Source organism: Anabrus simplex, chromosome 14, assembly GCF_040414725.1.
Source record: "Anabrus simplex isolate iqAnaSimp1 chromosome 14, ASM4041472v1, whole genome shotgun sequence".
Classification (NCBI taxonomy): domain Eukaryota; kingdom Metazoa; phylum Arthropoda; class Insecta; order Orthoptera; family Tettigoniidae; genus Anabrus; species Anabrus simplex.
In genome coordinates this window covers 48454821-48474153 of record NC_090278.1, presented here as the reverse complement: position 1 = coordinate 48474153, position 19333 = coordinate 48454821, and the positions used below count along the sequence as shown (strand labels likewise).

General features: G+C 37.3%; 1 protein-coding gene across 4 annotated transcripts in view; it reads left to right on the top strand.

Annotated features, from left to right (window-relative positions):
* LOC136885551 (ATP-binding cassette subfamily C member 4) overlaps nt 1-19333 on the top strand; it is a 403879-nt gene that overhangs the window by 199841 nt on the left and 184705 nt on the right. For all 4 annotated transcript variants that reach the window (XM_067158182.2, XM_067158180.2, XM_068230366.1 and 1 more), the window contains 3 exons: nt 7065-7269; nt 7776-7998; nt 15767-15923. In XM_067158182.2, the coding sequence (XP_067014283.1) occupies nt 7065-7269; nt 7776-7998; nt 15767-15923 (585 nt within the window). The remainder of the gene's footprint in view (nt 1-7064; nt 7270-7775; nt 7999-15766; nt 15924-19333) is intronic.

The following is a 19333-nucleotide window of genomic DNA, read 5'->3' as shown; positions in this document are numbered from 1 at the left end:
CATAGGATTTTAATAATGGCTTTACAAGAACTTAGGAACACAGACCAGGACCCAATTGAATCAGGAGGTTATCGTCTCTACAAAGGACCTCCAGGAGAAAGAGTAATGAAGAATGTCCCTCAATTTGGTGTAGGTTTTCTCGTTCATAGTAGCATAATAGACTCAATTGAAGAATTTTCTTCAAAATCTTCGAGGATGGCACTTCTAACAATTAAAGTAGGGAATAAAACTTATACTTTAATAAATGTCCATGCACCAACAAATGACAAAAACAATAAAGATAGAGAAGGAGTTGAAAACTTTTGGGAGGAACTTGATTACATATTAGCGAAGATCCCTGATGAGCATATAAAAATCTTACTTGGAGATTTCAATGCTAAAATAGGCAGAGAAAAGAAGTATCGCACAGTTGTAGGAAAATGGCCAGCTCATAAATTAACGAACAAAAATGGCCTAAGATTAATTGAACTTTGTGCAGATCATAGACTCGTTTTGGAAACCACCAGATTCATGAGGCGACCACATAAACTTATGACATGGAAATGCCCTAACGTAAAATTGGGAGAGTTTCAGATTGATCATGTTGCCATGGATAAAGATTATCATAAAGAAATTTATAATGTCAGAGTCCTCCGTGGGGTAGACATTGACTCGGATCATTATATCTCAAAAATAAAAATCAAGTTAACACCAAAAAGGAAACACAAACATAATCATCTCAAAGCAAGGAGAAATTATGATCCCAGTTACTTAATAAATAATAAAATATATTTAGAGAGATCCAAAACACCTTTAAATGACAAATTAGAGACAATGATCAACAAACTTAAAACCATAGCTGAAGAAATTGCCCCAATCAAAAGGAGAAAGAAACATGCGTGGTGGAACGAGGAATGTGACAAAGCAATTCAAGCAAGACACAAGGCATGGATAAATGATCAACAGAGGAAAACGGAAAAATCTCGAGAAGAACTAATTAATGCCAGAAGACAAACAGCTAAAGAAATTAGGACAATTAAAAGGAATTATCAAAAGGAAATGCTTAGCACTATAGAAGAAACATTCAATCAGCATAAAACAAGAGACTATTACAAAACATTCAAGCAATATCAATCTAAATTTACCCCTCCCACACTTATGTTAAGAAATAAAAATGGTAAAATGGCACACAATAATCAGGATAATGCTAACATTCTTGCAGAATACTTTAAAGAGTTACTTAATTGTGAGGATCCTGTGGAACATTTAGAATTTGATCCTAACCCAAAAAATAAAACTCCATTACAAAAGATTATACCACCAGTTTACAATGAAGTGAAAACGGCAATTAATGCACTTAAAAACTACAAAGCAGCAGGAGAGAATCAAATAGTAGCAGAAATATGGAAGAATGCTAATGATCAGACTATTCAAAACCTACATAAATACATCATTGATATTTGGAACACGGAGAAGCTTCCTGAGGAATGGAATACAGCGATAATCCACCCGCTGCACAAGAAAGGTGATCGCTCCGATCCAAATAATTATCGGGGGATATCCTTACTTGATATTACATACAAGATTTTATCCAAGATTATATACACAAGAATCCAAGAACAACTCGACCAAGAACTTGGAGAATATCAGGGAGGATTTCGACCAGGTAGAAGCTGTCCAGATCAAATCATTAGTTTAAAATGGATAATGAAGCACCAAAGAGTTCGAAGTAAGGGTCTGGTCATCACGTTTGTAGATTTTAAAAAAGCATACGACAGTATTCATCGTGACTCATTATTAAAAAGCCTTAAAGAATTTGGCTTACATCAAAAACTTGTTAACCTCATTAATATGACTTTTAAAAATACGAAGGCAAAAGTTAAATTTAGAGGTGAATTATCAGAATCATTCACTATAAGAACTGGACTTCGACAAGGAGACGGACTTTCACCATTGTTATTTAATTGTGCATTGGAGAAGGTTATGCGTGAATGGAACAAGAAATGCCAACCAACTATCAAGATCGGTAGAAATATTAAACTCAACTGCCTTGCTTTTGCGGACGATTTAGCATTACTTGCAAATACAATAGAAGAGGCTAAATTTCAAATTGAACAACTAGAAATTATAGCTAAAAAAATGGGATTACAAATTTCATTTGAAAAAACAGAAATGATGCCAACTTTTAAAGTTGATTTACCAGTTATTCAGCTGAACAGTAATAAAGAGATTAAAATTGTTCAGAAATTCAAATATCTTGGGGAAATAATAACATGGAACACAAATGAAAAAGAAGCAATAGAACACAGAACAACTAAATTTAAACAAGCACAAAGACTTACCTGGCCAACCTATAAAAAAAAATCTCTTTCGATAAACGCTAAGCTGAAACACTATAATTCCATAGTTAAACCAGAGGCAACCTATGCTAGTGAAACTTTATTCAAATTAAATGTAAAATCTACAACAGACAAATTACAGAAAACTGAGAGAAGAATTCTTAGAACAATTATTAATAAAAAACACCAAGTTGATGGACAGTGGAGATTGTTGCCTAACAACATTGTCTATCGTGAATGTGAATCAATAATATCTACAATGCGTAAAAGAAGAATTTCCTTTTTCTGTCACATATCAAGATTATCAGACACCAGGATATTGAAACAACTATTCGATTACTTTTTGAAGAATAAAATCAATAATAATTGGTTCAAAGAAGTTCAGGACGATTTGGAAGAATTGGGTATAACTCGGCAACAAATCAAAGACAGAAAAGAGAAGAGGATTTTGAAGAACAAAAGCATAAGTCTCAAACTAAAAGCAGTTGAACGGAAACAATATACTATATCGGACACACAAAGGGCTTCCAGGTCGGAGAGGATGAAAAAGTTCTGGGAGAAGAAGAAGAAGAAATTAACTCAAATGTATTGATTTCAGTGCTCCAATGTGGGCGTAAAATATGTAAATAAATAATAAATAATTAGTGGTCCTACCTTAATGAAAATCGGTATCCAAAGTCGGGAAATAAGTCGCTACAATCCAGGTCATAAATAATCTTATTCATGCTGAGAGAAATGGTAGTTTAGGGGAAGGGCTAAAATTTAATTCTCAAATATTTGTTATTAGTTGTCCTATCTTAATGAAAATCGGTATGCAAAGTCGGGAAATAAGGCTATTTAGGCTATAAATAAGTTTATTCACGCTGAGTGAAATGGTAGTTTAGGGGAAGGACTAAAATTTAATAACGGTCCTATCGACAAATACTACATAACTGAAGTTATATAGTATTACATTTCCGATCATTTATGTCTTATACAGTTTTACCGTATCGGCTATGATAACAGAGATGTTCTTGAATGTGGATTTTTGTTGCTAAGTCCATACCTTTTTTTCTCTCTTTTTCTTTTTGCTTTACGTCGCACCGACACAGATATGTCTTATGGCAACGATGGGATAGGAAAGGCCTAGGAAGTGGAAGGAAGTGGCCGTGGCCTTAATTAAGGTACAGCCCCAGCATTTGCCTGGTGTGAAAATGGGAAACCATGGAAAACCATCTTCAGGGCTGCCGACAGTCCGATTACTGGATACTGGCAGCACTTAAGCGACTGCAGCTATCAAGTTCGGTAAAGTCCATATCAGCGCCGAATCACAAGAAAATAGGTAGGCCTAACAGAATTTAGTGAAAATCGCTATGTAGAATCGGGGAATAACGAACTACAGTCTACGCTATAATTCATTTAGTAAGACGCCCTAATGTCACAGAGTCGAAAGAAAACTAAACATGAAGGCCTACAATACAGAAAGCTCACAACATTGATCTTCAATAACATTACATTGACCTTCAGTGACATTACATTGACTATTGTTTGTTGTGATGTGCTTTGTGTCTCTGTTGCCACTCATCTCAGATAGATTGGGTTACTGCTGTATAGCGATTTTTTTTTTTTTTTTTTATTTGCTTTACGTCGCACCGACACACATGAGACTCATGGCGACGATGGGATAGAAAAGGGGTAGGAGTGGGAAGGAAGTGGCCCTGGCCTAAATTACGACACAGCCCCAGCATTTGCCTGGTGTGAACATGAGAGAACAACGAAAACTATCTTCAGGGCTGTCAACAGTGGGGTTTGAACTCACTATCTCCCGGATGCAAGCTCACAGCCGCGCGCCCCTAACCGCACGGCCAACTCGCTCGGTCGAACCAAGTGTAACAGCCTGCCTCACTGTTGGCGGGAAGTAGCTGGGGAGTCAGATAACTTTCTTCTTTAGCATGGTGTTCCTCTGGTTCATAAATTTTCTGATATTACTGGTACGTTACACATTGGTTCATCATAGCATTCGACCTTTTCAATCCCTACTCTTAGGCACTGATTGGAATGAACAGTGTGCATATTTAACGGAAAAATGGCAGAGGAGTGTTCACGGCTGTCTGCGGCCTGGTCATTCCAGCTCTGAAACTTCAACTGTCAACTGTTCTAAAAATCTTCAAGATCATAATTACGTATTCAATTACATTGAATCGTATATAGGCACATTTTCGTGAACTAAGCAAATACTTGATCATTAATCTATCCTTCAATCTCCGTCAGCGTATGAAACTACAGCACTTGACGTTGTAAACACCGCGCCGATCCTCTGGAGCTTGCAAGTTACTTCGGTTGAGCTGCTCGTCTTCGGCTTCTTCATGACTTTAGATCTTCATATTTGGATTGTGTTGTGACTTTGTGCCTGACGGTGTATGCAGTCTGGCTCATTTAACTGTTCTCTGCTTTTCGTGAACATTGTGAGACAGTGCCAAACATTGCGTGTTCCGTGCTGATGCTCGGAAGATTACGCATTACTTCTTTTAAGTGACTTACATTCCACTTCGTCTGAATTTAACAGTGCCTACCCCCGTCATTTTTATATCGCCTCTTCAACTGATATTGTGTGAACTTGACCGTTAACTTCTTTCTTACTTACGCATTGTTTTTCGAGTTATAATCGGCTGATGATGACCCAGACTGGGGTCGAAACCGGTACCATTTCCACTTTTAATTAAATAAGATTGTAATCTCTACATCTCTTATTTACTTGTATTGAATAGGTTGAACTACCATATTTATTATTTCAATTTAACCGTAGTACTGTTCGTTAAAAGTGAGAAAATGTGCGGTTTTTCATTTGATCGAGTATTTTATATGATAACATTGCTTTTACTCGCTACTTTCCTACTGACGTTTTTGTAATGCCCTAAGCTGACTTCAGTTAGGAAAACCACAAAGTTAGTCTTTCTGAGAATCCCGTAGCGAAGCATGGGTACATCAGCTAGTTCTATCATAAGATAATGGATTAGTGTTATAAAAGTGCCATAAATTTAAAATAAATTTCAGTTTTGAAAGAAATTGAAGGGTTCAGTGTATCGTGCTGCTCATTGTATATTTAAATGATACAAGTAAAGAAGTGGAAACAGAGATAAGGCTTTTTGCGGATGATGTTATTCTGTATAGAGTAATAAATAAGTTACAACATTGTGAGCAACTGCAAAATGACCTCGATAATGTTGTGAGATGGACAGTAGGCAATGGTATGTTGATAAACGGGGTTAAAAGTCAGGTTGCGAGTTTCATAAATAGGAAAAGTCCTCTCAGTTTTAATTACTGCATTGATAGGGTGAAAGTTCCTTATGGGGATCATTGTAAGTACCTAGGTGTTAATATAAGGCAATACAGGGTACTTATATTTGCTTTAAGCAACTTTTAATCGTTTGTAATACATATTTCGTTCCATTGAGAACATCTACAGCTATGTTACAATGCATAGGTGAAATTACAAAGCATATTTTATCTTCTTAAGAAACATCTTGATAAGGTTGCGTGGTGCAAGCTGTCACCTGATAACCGTACGAGTTCCCACTCTGAGGTTTGGTCGATTATTTATTATCTTTCCTGACAAATCCATTTAAATAATCATGTTAAATTTGAAGCTGTGTCTATTCCTTGCCCTGTTTCTACTCTCTTCTGCGTTTGCGGAAGACTATTATAAATTGGTACGAATTGCCAAGAATGCAGATAATAGTGAAATAAGAAAAGCAGTTAAGAAGCTAGCTGTGATCATCCTGACAAAAATAAGGTTTTGGGAAAGCTCTTTTCATAATAATAATAATAATACAGCGGTCAGCTTCAGGAATCCTGCAGTTAACAGAATTCAAGAGACTCACTTTTGTAAAACAAATGACAACATTCACCTTGGGAAAAGAGCAGCTGAAGAGAACATTTTTGTAAAAACAGAACATTGACACGGAAAATTATTTTCTCAAACACTTTTTTAATAGTAGACAACTAGAAAATCACACATCACAGCGAACAAAAGTGCTGGGAACCAAAACATTTTTTTAAAGATCTGTTCAAATAATAGATATAGCTTTAAATTAGGTTAAAATAAAGTAAATCCATTTCCCTTCCCATTTCACCACCCCATTCAACCCTCCACACTGATTTTCATTATTTTAACATTTTTAAATTCATATAGTTTTTAAGCATAAAAAAGTACTTATTGAGATGTTTTTTAAGAAGATAAAATAATGCTTTGTAATTTCACCCGTGCATTGTAACAAAGCTGAAGATGGAACGAAACATGTACTATAAATGATAATTAGTTTATTTACTGTTATTTGTTTCAGTATAAGTAGTATGTTCTGAGCTGTAGGAAAACAACAGATAGGGAATATGCCACCTGGGCTCTAAATGCAGATCAGTAGTGATTGATTCAGCACACAATCCATGTGGTTGATGATAAGAAAGTGTTCTGCTCAGATTGAATGTCACACAATATCTGAAAAACACATGCATGCACATTAAAATTATTCATAATTTTTTATAAGATTCTTCTTCTTCTTCTTCTTCTTCTTATCCTCTTCTTTTTCTTCTCATAGAAGGTTGGTGGCCAGTTGTTGTATCATGGATGTCAAACCACTGTTTGAGGTCTGTGTCCAGGTTACTCTTCTCTGCCCGTGTGAACGTCTCCCTCCTATCTGGCCTTCCGTGCCCTGGTGTACATAGCTAATCTGTGTCGTTGTAAATAAGAAATGCTGTGGTGTGTTTCAGGATGGCCCAGCCCGTAATGTTGGGGTACCTGTTGAACTATTTTGCTCACGATGGTACTGTATCCAAGGAAAGTGCCTTGTGGTATGCAGGCGGAGTACTTCTCTGTTCTATGATTAATACTTTCGTGAGTCACCCGTACATGATGGGTATGTTTCATCTGGGATTCAAGATTAGGATAGGCTGCTGTTCCCTTATGTACAGGAAGGTTAGTAATTACATTTTCCAAACTATTCTTTCTTTGTTGCCTGTTTAACCCATTTCCCTATAATGACTAATATAACTGTGTGACTGTTTAATTCAGTTGTGATTTTGTAAATTTATTTTATGTTCAAATGTAGAATTAGTGTATGTATGAAAATTATTATTATTATTATTATTATTATTATTATTATTATTATTATTATTATTATTATTATTATTATTATTATTATTATTATTATTATTACAGTCAAAGCCCAGTTAAACACTGTTTGATCCACTGCAGAAATATCATGGAAAATCATAGAGCGAAAATCAGGGAAATTTGGGAAATTTTATAGTCTGGAATATTTGTAATTGCTGAAAGTTGTTTTTCTTTTCTCCCCCCCCCCTTTTTCTTTTCTTTGTGACCTGATTAGACCTATTGCATCTCCAGCAAGATAAAAATGTTTCTTGCTGTGAGGTTTTAGTCTATAATGAACTCTTCTGTGTTACTACTCGTACTCTCTGCAGGCATTGAAGCTGAGTAAGGCTGCTCTTGCAGGAACAACTGTTGGACAGATCACAAACCTCATGTCCAATGATGTCCAGCGATTCGACATAATGCTGCTGTTTCTTCACTACATCTGGATCGGGCCTGTGCAGTCTGCTATCGTAATGTACTACTTGGGCTCGGAGTTGGGAGCGGCTGGACTTGGAGGGTTCCTTGTACTTCTAGTAGTAATTCCTTGCCAAGGTACGTTGCTCTTCATTGTTCATATAAATCTTATTATCAAACCTTCATAAGGAGTGATATATATACAAACCTCAAGAATCTTCAACACCCAAATTATTATTCTTGAATTCTTCCTTCAACAGCTAAGTGCATTAATTTATGCATTTTATGCATTATCCAAAACTTTTACAACAATTTTGACTTTTTCACATTTATAGTGTCAAACCACTGTGTTTTTGCGACTTTCTACAATTTCTATGAACTATCAGATACATTGTGCATCTCGCGATTTGGCTGGTGATGACCTTAAAAAATAGGTCGAAACTAGTTCCAATAAATGTTTCTTCCATAATGAAACCCACATTACTTGATTTTGTATTGAAAATGGTGGAAATATTTTACTCTTAATTTTTAATTTAATGATTGTTATCTGTTTGTCTGCTTAGTCAATACTATTTCCAACGAAAGAATAAAGTAGACATAAACAAACATTTTGTATCACTCTGCAGGTCCATGTGTATTGCTGCCTGCTCTTTACGTCAGTATGTATGTGAAAATTGATGGATGTAGACATACAAATATATTTGAGATATGGTAACCAAAAAAAAAAATAATTCATTGCTATAAAGTATATTTGTCATGAAAATTAACAAGTATGCCTACTTACGTGATATTTCATCTCTTTAATCCAAACTTGCAAGAAGTTCAATTCCCTGTAGATTGGACGATTCGCTGTCACTTGAATCACGAGATTCCTCTCCTAACTTGATAACCATTTTTTCCACACTAGTATCTATGGCACTTTCCAGTTTCCACATCTTTTTCTCTTTGCGCACCACATCCTGAACATAGGAATGCTATTGATCAGCTGTCACCTCGTGAAATGCTGTGTCAAGATGTTCACGCACGTTACAAAGTTTGAAAGTAGTGTTAAATATGGCAACATACCATTTTGATCTGGCTCCACACCATCTCTATTGGGTTTAATTCGCAGTGATACAGTGGCAGTCTGAGTACAATGTGGCTCGCTTGTTCAGCTAAGTCATCTATTACTTATTTCTCGAACCGAGGCCTTCATCGTGATAGTCTCCGTTTTTCTTAGATTTGAACACAAGATCACCACGCCCCACGAAACTATCATCACTTCCATTGTGTAACATCAGTCGCTTACCTCTCCCTGTTGGATTTTTTAGCCCTGTGCTTAAACCTGAAAGATATGCCTGTTTCTTTGACTTTACGGTAGAGTCTTGCCATGCCTTCGATGTTGTGCACCCTTTGTTAATCCACGTCTCGTTCAAAAAGTAAAATTTCCGCTCCTATTTTCTAAATTCTTTACCTTGTGGAGATGATGCCTACGTCACAGTATATCATCATCTCTGTCCACTACGATGCATTTTCAATTTCTACTGATGAACTCAAAACCTATTTCTTTCAATAGCATGTGAAGGGAGTTCATTAAAAGATCCAGGAGTTCAGAATCAGAATTTCCAGCCGTTAACACTTTTTTAAAAATTGTAGGTGATTCATTGTTTTTTAAAAATATGTGCACTTTCCTCCGGATAGCTGAAAGAACAAATTCATCGCACTCCACGTCCAAAACACTTCTAACACTTGGCCAATTTTTACCCGGTGTGGTAACATGGCCGATACTAGAAAATTCTTTCCGTGCACTCTAAACACTCAAAACTGACACACATTGGTAAACTCTGATGTTAATTTCACGTTATCGTCAGTTGAGCTGGATAAGTTTCCATAAACTTATTACAGTAGAACCTCGATAATTCGAAATCGGTTAATTCAAAATGCCGCGTAATTCGAAGAATCTCTCGTTCCCCGAAACACGAGGTACGGCTTTTCGTGTTATTTAAATTGTTTAATTCGAAATATGGATAATTCGTAATTCGAAGAACAACGTCGGTCCCAGTATTGAAATTCAGACTTTTAATTCGAAATTGTCCTTCAATTTGTTAAAAATAATACTTTACGGCGTACTTTGAATTAAAAATTCTCCGCTTCACGATAGAACGCGTCTTCCGGAACGTGTATCTTTCCGCACTTTCACTTTGAGTTTGGTGTTCGGAACGTGTATCTTTCCACACTTTCACTTTGAGTTTGGTGTGTCTACAGCGTGCTTCAGAGTTGCCAATTTCTAGTGAAATCATAGTTCTTTTGTATTCTTCTAGTTACTCATTTTATTTTTTAGTTTTAGTGTGCAGTTATAAACTTCGAAGTTGTTATATTTTATTAATACTGTGTTTTAGTTTATTGTTACGATATTTTAGTTTAGGGCACGTGTGTTCCTTTTTTTGTGTTGCGATGGCTAAGCGTCAGTATTCTTCAAAGACACTCAGCGAGAAAGTGAAAATTATAAGGGAGGTCGACAAAGGACAAAAGACGAAAACTGAAATAGCTAAAGAATTTGGAATTCCTGTGTCCACACTTTCAACGTTTTTAAAAAATCGTGAGAGCATAGAAGCTCAGGAAATGCAGGGTGTAAATACAGCAAAGCGAATGCGCATTCGAGGAGCTAAACACTCCGATTTGGAAGTACAATTGATCGAGTGGTTTCGGCATGTTCGGGCAAACAGTATCCCAGTAGATGGCGAGATTATTAAGGGGAAAGAGAATGAACTGGCGCTGAAGATGGGTCTTGAATTTCAGTGTTCGAACGGGTGGATTCAGCGTTTCAAGGAACGGCACAATATCACGTGGCAGGCAGTGTGCGGAGAAGCCGAATCAGTGAACACTAGTGATGCAGACAGTTGGCGAGAAAAGGTGGCTCACATAATCAATTCGTATGCACCGAACAATATCTTCAATGCCGATGAGACTGCATTGTTTTTTAATGCCGAGCCCAAACGGACTTATGGTTTTAAGGGAGAGAAGTGTCATGGCGGGAAATCTTACAAGGATAGGGTCACAGTCCTTCTGTGTTGCAATGCGGACGGAAGCGAGAGACTTCCTCCCCTCGTCATAGGCAAGTTCGAGAAACCGCGATGTTTTAAAGGCATCAGGCACTTTCCGTGCAAATATATGTCGTCTAAGAATTCCTGGATGACAGGCAAAATTTTTGAGGAGTGGCTGGTATGCCTTGAGCGCAAAATGGCATGCCAGGACAGGAAAATACTTCTGTTGTTGGATCAGTGCGCTGCACACAAACATAATCTAATTTTAAAACATGTGCGTCTTCTTTTTCTGCCGGCCAACACTACGAGCTACTTGCAGCCCCTAGACCAAGGCATAATTTCATCTGTGAAACGTGCCTACAGAAAGCGACTGGTGCGTTACTTTCTCCGGGAAGTTGCTAGAAATATTCCGGCGGGAGAAATACGCAAGTGGAACGTAATTGATGCAATGCGGAGTGTGACAGTTGCCTGGGACTCTGTTTCTTCATCGACCATCAAGAACTGCTTCGTCAAGTGTGGTTTTGGTTCGTTGAATGAAGTAGAAAAAGGAGCAGAAGAAGACGACGACGATAATGAAGATGAATGGGAGGAGTTACGGCAAAAGTCCGATGTCGGTATGACTTTCTCCGAATACATCGCCATAGACCATGCGGAGACTACTTCAGAAGAGCGGGATCCCGCCATGATGATCAGCTGTGATCACGTGACGCCAGAGGGAGATGCAGCTACAGCTGATGTTGAACACGACGAAGATACGGCGCAGGCGGCAACTATTCCGTCAAAGAATGATGTACTTGCCGCTCTCGCCGTGTTGGATTCAGTGATAAGTGCTAGTGATGCTGACGACGCTACAATTAAGGCTATGGCCCATATGGAGCAGTTCGCAGCTAGTGTTTATAAAAAAAAGATGAAGCAACCTCTCATACACTCTTTCTTTAAAAGGCAATAAGCCTAATGTGTGACAAAAAAGCCCTACTGGATCATTAAACATTTGTGAACTATTCAGGTACTGTACATAGTTATCTATTATTCTTTATATTTGTTTAAAATGTATGTCTGGGTTTTTAATGTTTGTTTTGTTGGTGCCATGTGTTTTCCATATATGTCTGGGTTTTTAAAGTTTGTTTTGTTGGCGTAACGTGTTTCCAATTTGGACAGCCTTGTTGGCTCCCCTGTGCAAGTGCTTTATACTGCACTTAAATCAAGTAGGTTATAACATATTTGCTTAAATTGCGTCCGGCATATATGCAGTAGATTACCGTACTGCTTGTCTTTGAATCGTGTTTTATTTTTCCCGGGTGTCAGGTTACGTTTGACAGTATATGGCGTTATCCAAGAGCATTATTTCAATAAATGCACCTTGTTAGATACATTTAGGATTGTTTTTCCCTATGGCATTTGAAAGGTTTAACTGTGAATCAAGGTTAACTCGTGCAGTAACGGGCATAGGAATATTTTGTAACGCGGCAAGGGTTGGTACTTCTGAATTGCGAATCGGCGGTTAATTCAAAATCACTTAATTCGAAGTCCGATTTTTGAGTCCCAACGACTTCGAATTAACGAGGTTTTACTGTAAATATGTTTAAGACAATAGTCTTCTTTCTACTTTTCAGGGGTTTCCCTAGCATTTAAGTTATTGACCAGAAGCATATTACAATAATAAAATTTTCAATCAATAAAACGCTTTCGCATTCAATAGCTTGTGCATTAAACTTCAAACTTTCAGAAACAACTCGTATTTTTAAATTTAGAGATGGACTACTTAATTGGTGGACGAAGACGGTCAAGAAGTGTGAATCAGTCGAAGTCACGTGGTTTTGTTTACGCTTACTTTATTTTCTCCTGTTGCAAAGAGTTTAGTTATATTTTACAATCTAATAAAAAATTGTTTTTGAAAATTGATATTGTAAAATATGTTAGTGTTCCGGTGTAGAAAGTCAAGATTAGCGGCCGAGAGGATCCGCCGTGCTGACCGCACAACACCTCATAATCTGTAGCCCTTTGGGTTGAACAGCGGTCGCTTGGTAGGCCATGGCCCTTCGGGGCTGTTGTGCCATGGATTTTTGTTTTTTTGTATTTATTGACTAGGTGGAAACACAATTAAGTTTATCACATGTAATGCTCTTTATTGTTGTTACTCCTTTTCTTCTTATTACAGTAAACCAGTCTTGCTCACGCTGGGCTTTTTGTCCCACTGGCACACAGCATATAAGTGGGTAGGAAGGCGTGGTGTGCGTGGGGTTTTTTTTTTTCCCTCGTGAACAGAAGAGTGTTTCCTCTGAAGATGTAGAGCAAAGTCTCAGCAAAATATAAATAATTTCTCCTTGTTTCTTGATAAAGCAAAAGCCCGAATGCTATATTATCATGCCTATTAATATAAGCTGTGAATCTTCAATCTAAATATAAGAAATTGTAGATACCGAACAAGTGGCTGTGCCGTTTGGGTCAGTTTAAATTTGCAAGATAGTGGGTTCGAACCCCACCGTCAACGGTCATGAAGATGGTTTTCCGTGGTTTCCCATTTTCATGCCAAGCAAATGCTGAGGCTGTACCTTAATTCAGGCCACGGCCGCTTCCTTCTCACTTCTAGCTCTTTCCTTTCCCATCGTCGCCATAAGACCTATCTGTGTCAATATGACGTAAATCAGATTGTAAACCAAAGAGAAAAAGATGTAGATCTTTCAAGCTCCCGGCCATTAGTATAGTGTTGTGTGTACTGAATGTTATCACTGGTTTCTCCATTGACCTTGATGTTGTGTTCAGATACCTTTAAGAGAGTAGCCAAAAGAGAAACTTTTATAATTTTCATAAAATTAATAATAATAATAATAATAATAATAATAATAATAATAATAATCGTTATGGCCTCAGTTACTGTGTGCAGACATTTTAATCTTATCCTGTCTGGCTGGCTGCTCCTCAGTTTTGACTTTCCGTTTTACTCTAGGCTTGCTCGATGGTAGAGTAAACCAAATCTCTCTTGAGTGTCTATGGCTGAGTTTTAAATACATTTTCTTGGATAAACACCAAATGTGTCAAATGGACTTTTTCCGCCTTTCAAAACTCAGACTACCTCTGCCAGGTTTGAACCCACTATCTTGGGATCTGGAGGCCAACACTCTGCCACTGATCCACAGAGGCAGTTTAATCTATGTATATAAAACAAGAGTTTTGTCTGTGCATTGCTCAGAATTTGAAAAAGAACGGTATTTCTTTATCGGTCGTATCCACAGTAACAAGGAAATGCACTTTTTAATTTTCCTTAATTTCTGTCTGTATGTATATACATGCATCACGAGAAAACGGCTGAAGAGAAATTAATGGAAATTAGTATGTAAAGTTGGGGAATAAGTCGCTACAATCTAGGCTATAAATAATTTTATTGGCGGAGTGAAATGGTGGTTTAGGGGAAGGCCTAAAATTTAATTCTCGGGTATTTATGTTATCAGTGGTCCTATCGATGAATACTACAAAACTAAAGTTATATAGTATAAAATTTCCCGATCATTTATGTCTCATATATTTCCACCGTACCGGCTATCAGCGCCGAGTCACGAGAAAATGGGTAAACAGAATTTAATGAAAATTGGTACGTAAAGTCAGGGAATAAGGAACTACAGTCTACGCCATAAAAATATTTTTGTAAGACGCCCCAATATCACAGTCAAAACAAAATTAAATGTGAAGGCCTACAAAATACAGAGCTCATAAAATTGATCAACAATAACATTACATTGACCATTGTTTGTTGTGATGGGTTTTGTGTCTTCTGTTTCCACTCATCTGCGATAGATGGACTGCTGCGTACTGAGTATAACAGCCCGCGTGAATATTAGCAGGAAGTAGATGGGAAGTTAAATCTCTCTCTTCCTTAGCATGTCATTCCTCTGGTTCATAAATTTTCTCATACTACTGGTACGTAACACACTGGTTCATCATAGTATTCCAGCTACTCAATCCCTATTATTCTGAGGCGCTGATTGGAATGAGCAGTGTGCACATTTAATGAAATAATGGCAGAGGAGTGTTCATGGCTGTCTACAGCCTGGTCATTCCATGGACTGTCAGATCGGCACCGTAGTACTGTTTGTTAAAAGTGAAACAATGTGCGGTTTTTCATTTGATCGAATATTTTATGTGATAACATTGCCTTTAATCACTACATTCCTACAGACATCATTGTAAATGTATGAATGTTATGAATTTCATTATAATCTAGTTTAAGAAGGGAGCTACCGTATTTCTCCGAATCCAAGACGACTCCCACTTTTTCCTGCAAAAAAAAATTAAATCAGGCTTAAAAAGTACTTTGAAAAATCATATGAATGCCATTCTTGTACAGTACACATTTTTAGACTATCTTTGTCTTCATGTATTATAACTCTGCCACTGAGTAAACTTAGCCTTTCTAAGAATTCTAAGGCTCGCATGTTTTGATGCCATTCTGTGATCTGAGAAACATTTCTGTAGAGGCTAATAGAACGTCATTCTCTCTTCACTATTTTCCGAAAATCAGCGACATTACACAGAGGCACTGTACAACCGGTTGTCGTGGCTAGCAATATAGAAGAAAGACGCGGACGTTGATAGTGAACGAGTTTCGTGTGCATGCGCGGGAGGTGAAAAGAAGCAGCTTGGTTGCTGTGGTAGCTGCCAGTGGTGTTCATTATTGTTAGGTCGCAAATGCAAGACGACCGTTTATTTTTCACATGAGATTCTGAGGGGAAAAAAACTTCCTCTTGAGTTCGCAGAAATACGGCACCATATATTGTTTATATTTATGATTTGCCTTCAGAGTTAAAGTCCAATTTGCACATAATTGTATAAATATATTTGAATCTTGTATTTTTGTGACAGTGCCATGAATTCTTTTGTCTTTTCAGGTTATCTTGGCAAAATGTCTTCGGTGTATAGATTACGTACTGCTGTCCTGACTGATGATCGAGTGAGGCTCATGAACGAGATCATCTCCGGTATTCAAGTGATCAAGATGTATACATGGGAGAAACCTTTCGCAGACATGGTTGCTCGAGCTCGAACGTAAGAAAACAAAGTTGCATGGTGTATCCAATGTGTGTTCTGGTAAATAGTTCTGAACCTGTTATGAATTTTCTTTCTAGAACTGAAAATTGGTGATGTTTTGTTGGAACTTGTAAATTACAGTTCTGGACTTTAATGACACCATCTACAAATAACATTATGAAAAAATTGATGACGGATGGTGGATGACCTCATTATTCAAATTTGAAGTACATAACCACACTATAAATTGGTCAAATGTAATGTGCACATTCAGAATTCTCAGTCCTTGGCCTTGACCAAGATTTGCTAGAGTCGGTTCCAAACTGGTTCTGAATTTTGTTGGAACAGCATATCTATGCTACTGTGTTTGCTCCAGTAAACAGTGAATGGCTGTTCACAGTGAATTCAGTACTGTGTTGGAAGAAATCTCTTCTCTTTTCTTGGCGCATTTCCTTGTCCAGATATGAGGTATGTTTTTAACTTGAGAACCGCTTCAGGTTTGTCTCTCAAATGTTGCAGTAATTTTCCACAATGCACAGAATAAAAGAAAACATTGTCTGAAATCATATCATAATCATAACTTAACTCTAGAACTGGCAACTGTCCAATATTGAACACTTTGGTCCTTGCTGTAGTGGCACTGTTGAATAATCGACATGTTCATATTTCTTCTCGTAATTTCTTCATTTTCAACAGATGTCATGACAATCTACTTCTTGTCATGCTCGATGTCCACAGCAGCTGTGAGTTCAGTTTCATTCATATTTACAACCTCCTTGGTGCAGTTTCACAGAAATAAATGAGTGCAGTTTTCTTACGATCCGAGCGCTATTTCTGTAGTGTTTGTAAACAAACCTTTACAGGCTCTGCTTTGCTATTCTATTTCATTTTAATTCATAATTTTCCGTTCGGTGCAAGTTATTTACTCCTGTATATTTATTGTTATTTGACTGATTCTGTACTTTTTTTGTTTAGTTTGTGTATAAATATGGCATTTTCACTTCTTTACGGAAGATTAGTTATGAAGTGCAAAATTTAGTGGAAGATGAAAGTAACGCATCTGACTTTGAGGTTAATGAGAATGAACAGACGGATTCCGAATCAAATTTGGAATGTTTATCAGCTATTTCTTTGCATCAAATATCGTATAAAGTGAATGTGATTACGAACTTCCCATAAAGCAGACTATCAAAACAACGTCTAATGTTACGCCTCCAAATGATTGCATGCCGCCGAGCTGAGTGGCTCAGACGATTGAGACGCTGGCCTTCTGACCCCAACTTGGCAGGTTCGATCCTGGCTCAGTCCGGTGGTATTTGAAGGTGCTCAAATACATCAGTCTCGTGTCGCTAGATTTACTGGCACGTAAAAGAACTCCTGCGGGACAAAATTCCGGCACCTCAGCACCTCCGAAAACTGTAAAAGTAGTTAGTGGGACGTAAAGCAAATAACATTATTATGTATTTATTGCATGCCAATACATTTTGCCTAATATTTTCTCAGAGTGATGAAACATCTACTGGTGCATTACAGATAAATTGACAACAATCTATATTCCGTACGGCTCTACTTGTAAATTGACGTTTTGGCAGATTTTGGCTCTGTCTCGTGGTTATGCGCTGAAGCATAGACATCCAACTAATCCCAAGCTGCCATTCATATCGATTTATATCGGCAGAGCACGATCTCGAAACCTAGTTGCCAACTCTAATATTTACATTCACCACGTGGTTAACCTACCTCGCTCAGCGTGTATGCTATTCGGTACGGTTCGCTATCTTTTGCATTTTCCTTCAGTAATTAGTGTGTTTTTTATATTGTTGGAGGGTTCCAGTGACTCTGAGATCAGTAGAATGTTCCCTTTGTAGGCCATAACCTCTTTCTGTGCCAGCCGTTTGCGGTGAGTGATGTGTTATTTCCTCATTCTCTTTTATTCTTAAAAATATATTCTCTTTTAGTGTCAGATGTTGTTAGTAAGTGTAGTTTTTTTTTGTGAATTTGTTTTCAATCCATATTCATTAGTTTTTCTGAGTACGGTATTACATTTTACGAGGGCTGTTTACCGCGGTCGTATTTAATCAGCTGTTCTTGCGGGTGTAGCGCACTGGCAACAGAGGAAAGGCGATGCTCATTTGTTTTGCGAAACTTCAATTTAGAGGTAAGGCCGTGCGGAGTATATATATCTCAGTTTGTTTGTGACATGTTCCAGTTTTGTGTAGGTATGATCAGAAATTTTATTATTATTTTGAATTTAGGAATTACATTTTTTGAACAGATTGTACATTTTTGTAGTTCAAACATTTAGACACTTTTGTGTCACCACGAGAATCCTCAGTGTATTAGCTTTAGGTAGATGTATAAAACGTCTTAGTTTTATTTCATATCTTGCGGATATTTTGTATTTTATTTCGGCAAGTATATGCTGCTAAATTTGACTGCCACCACAAGACTTAACATTACCAGTTCTAGGGTTAACCTTATCTTGCACCAATATAAAGCTGAAAGGCTGATCTATATAATTTTGATAGGGGAAAAAAAAAAAAAAAAAAAAAAAGGGCATTTTCATTATATTAAAGTAATCATAAAAATTACTTTTATAAAAAAAAAAATTGACTCTTCTGCATTAGAAAAGGATGTTTTCATAGACAATTTGTCTCAGAAACATGATGCCCACAAAGTTCAGTGTGTCTTACTTCAATACTCAGGAACCAGTGTTATGTTATTTCTGTTAGTTACTATTAAAAAAAAATAAAAAATTGCATGACTGCCATTTTGCTCAATGCAACCTCAATATTAACGTGAAAGTACTAAGCGAGTTGGCCATACAGTTAGGGTTGTGCAGCTGTGAGCTTGCATTCGGGAGATGGTGGATTCGAACCACTCCCCCGTCAACAGCTCTGAAAATGGTTTTCCATGGTTTCCCATTTTCACACCAGGCAAATGCTGGGGTTGTACCTTAATTGGGGCAATGGCCATTTACTTCCCACTCCTAGCCCTTTCCTATCTTATCATCACTATAAGATGACCTTGATAAAACATCATGTCGCACAACTTGACCTGTCATTTCATAATTCTCCCTCCCATGACTCCTCATCCCCCTCCCTTGCCACGATCAACAGCCGATCTGCTTGAGAGTTTATCACTTTCATGTTTTGCTACGTTCTTTTGTTTTTCCACATTGACAGCATATTTCATTTCATTTTTTTTTCTAATTGTCAATTTCTAAAGACTTTTCTAGAGGACAGTCCGGTAATTTTGATGCTATCTTTCATATTGATATCTATCATCAAGACTTCAAGAATGAATGCTTGTATATATTCTTCTATATGATTTGTTGGTCATGTTTTTTAATGTTACAAGAAGTTAGAAGACTTCAAGATTAATCATTCATATGGAATTTTGGTGTGGTAAATTTTAGTGTTCTATGA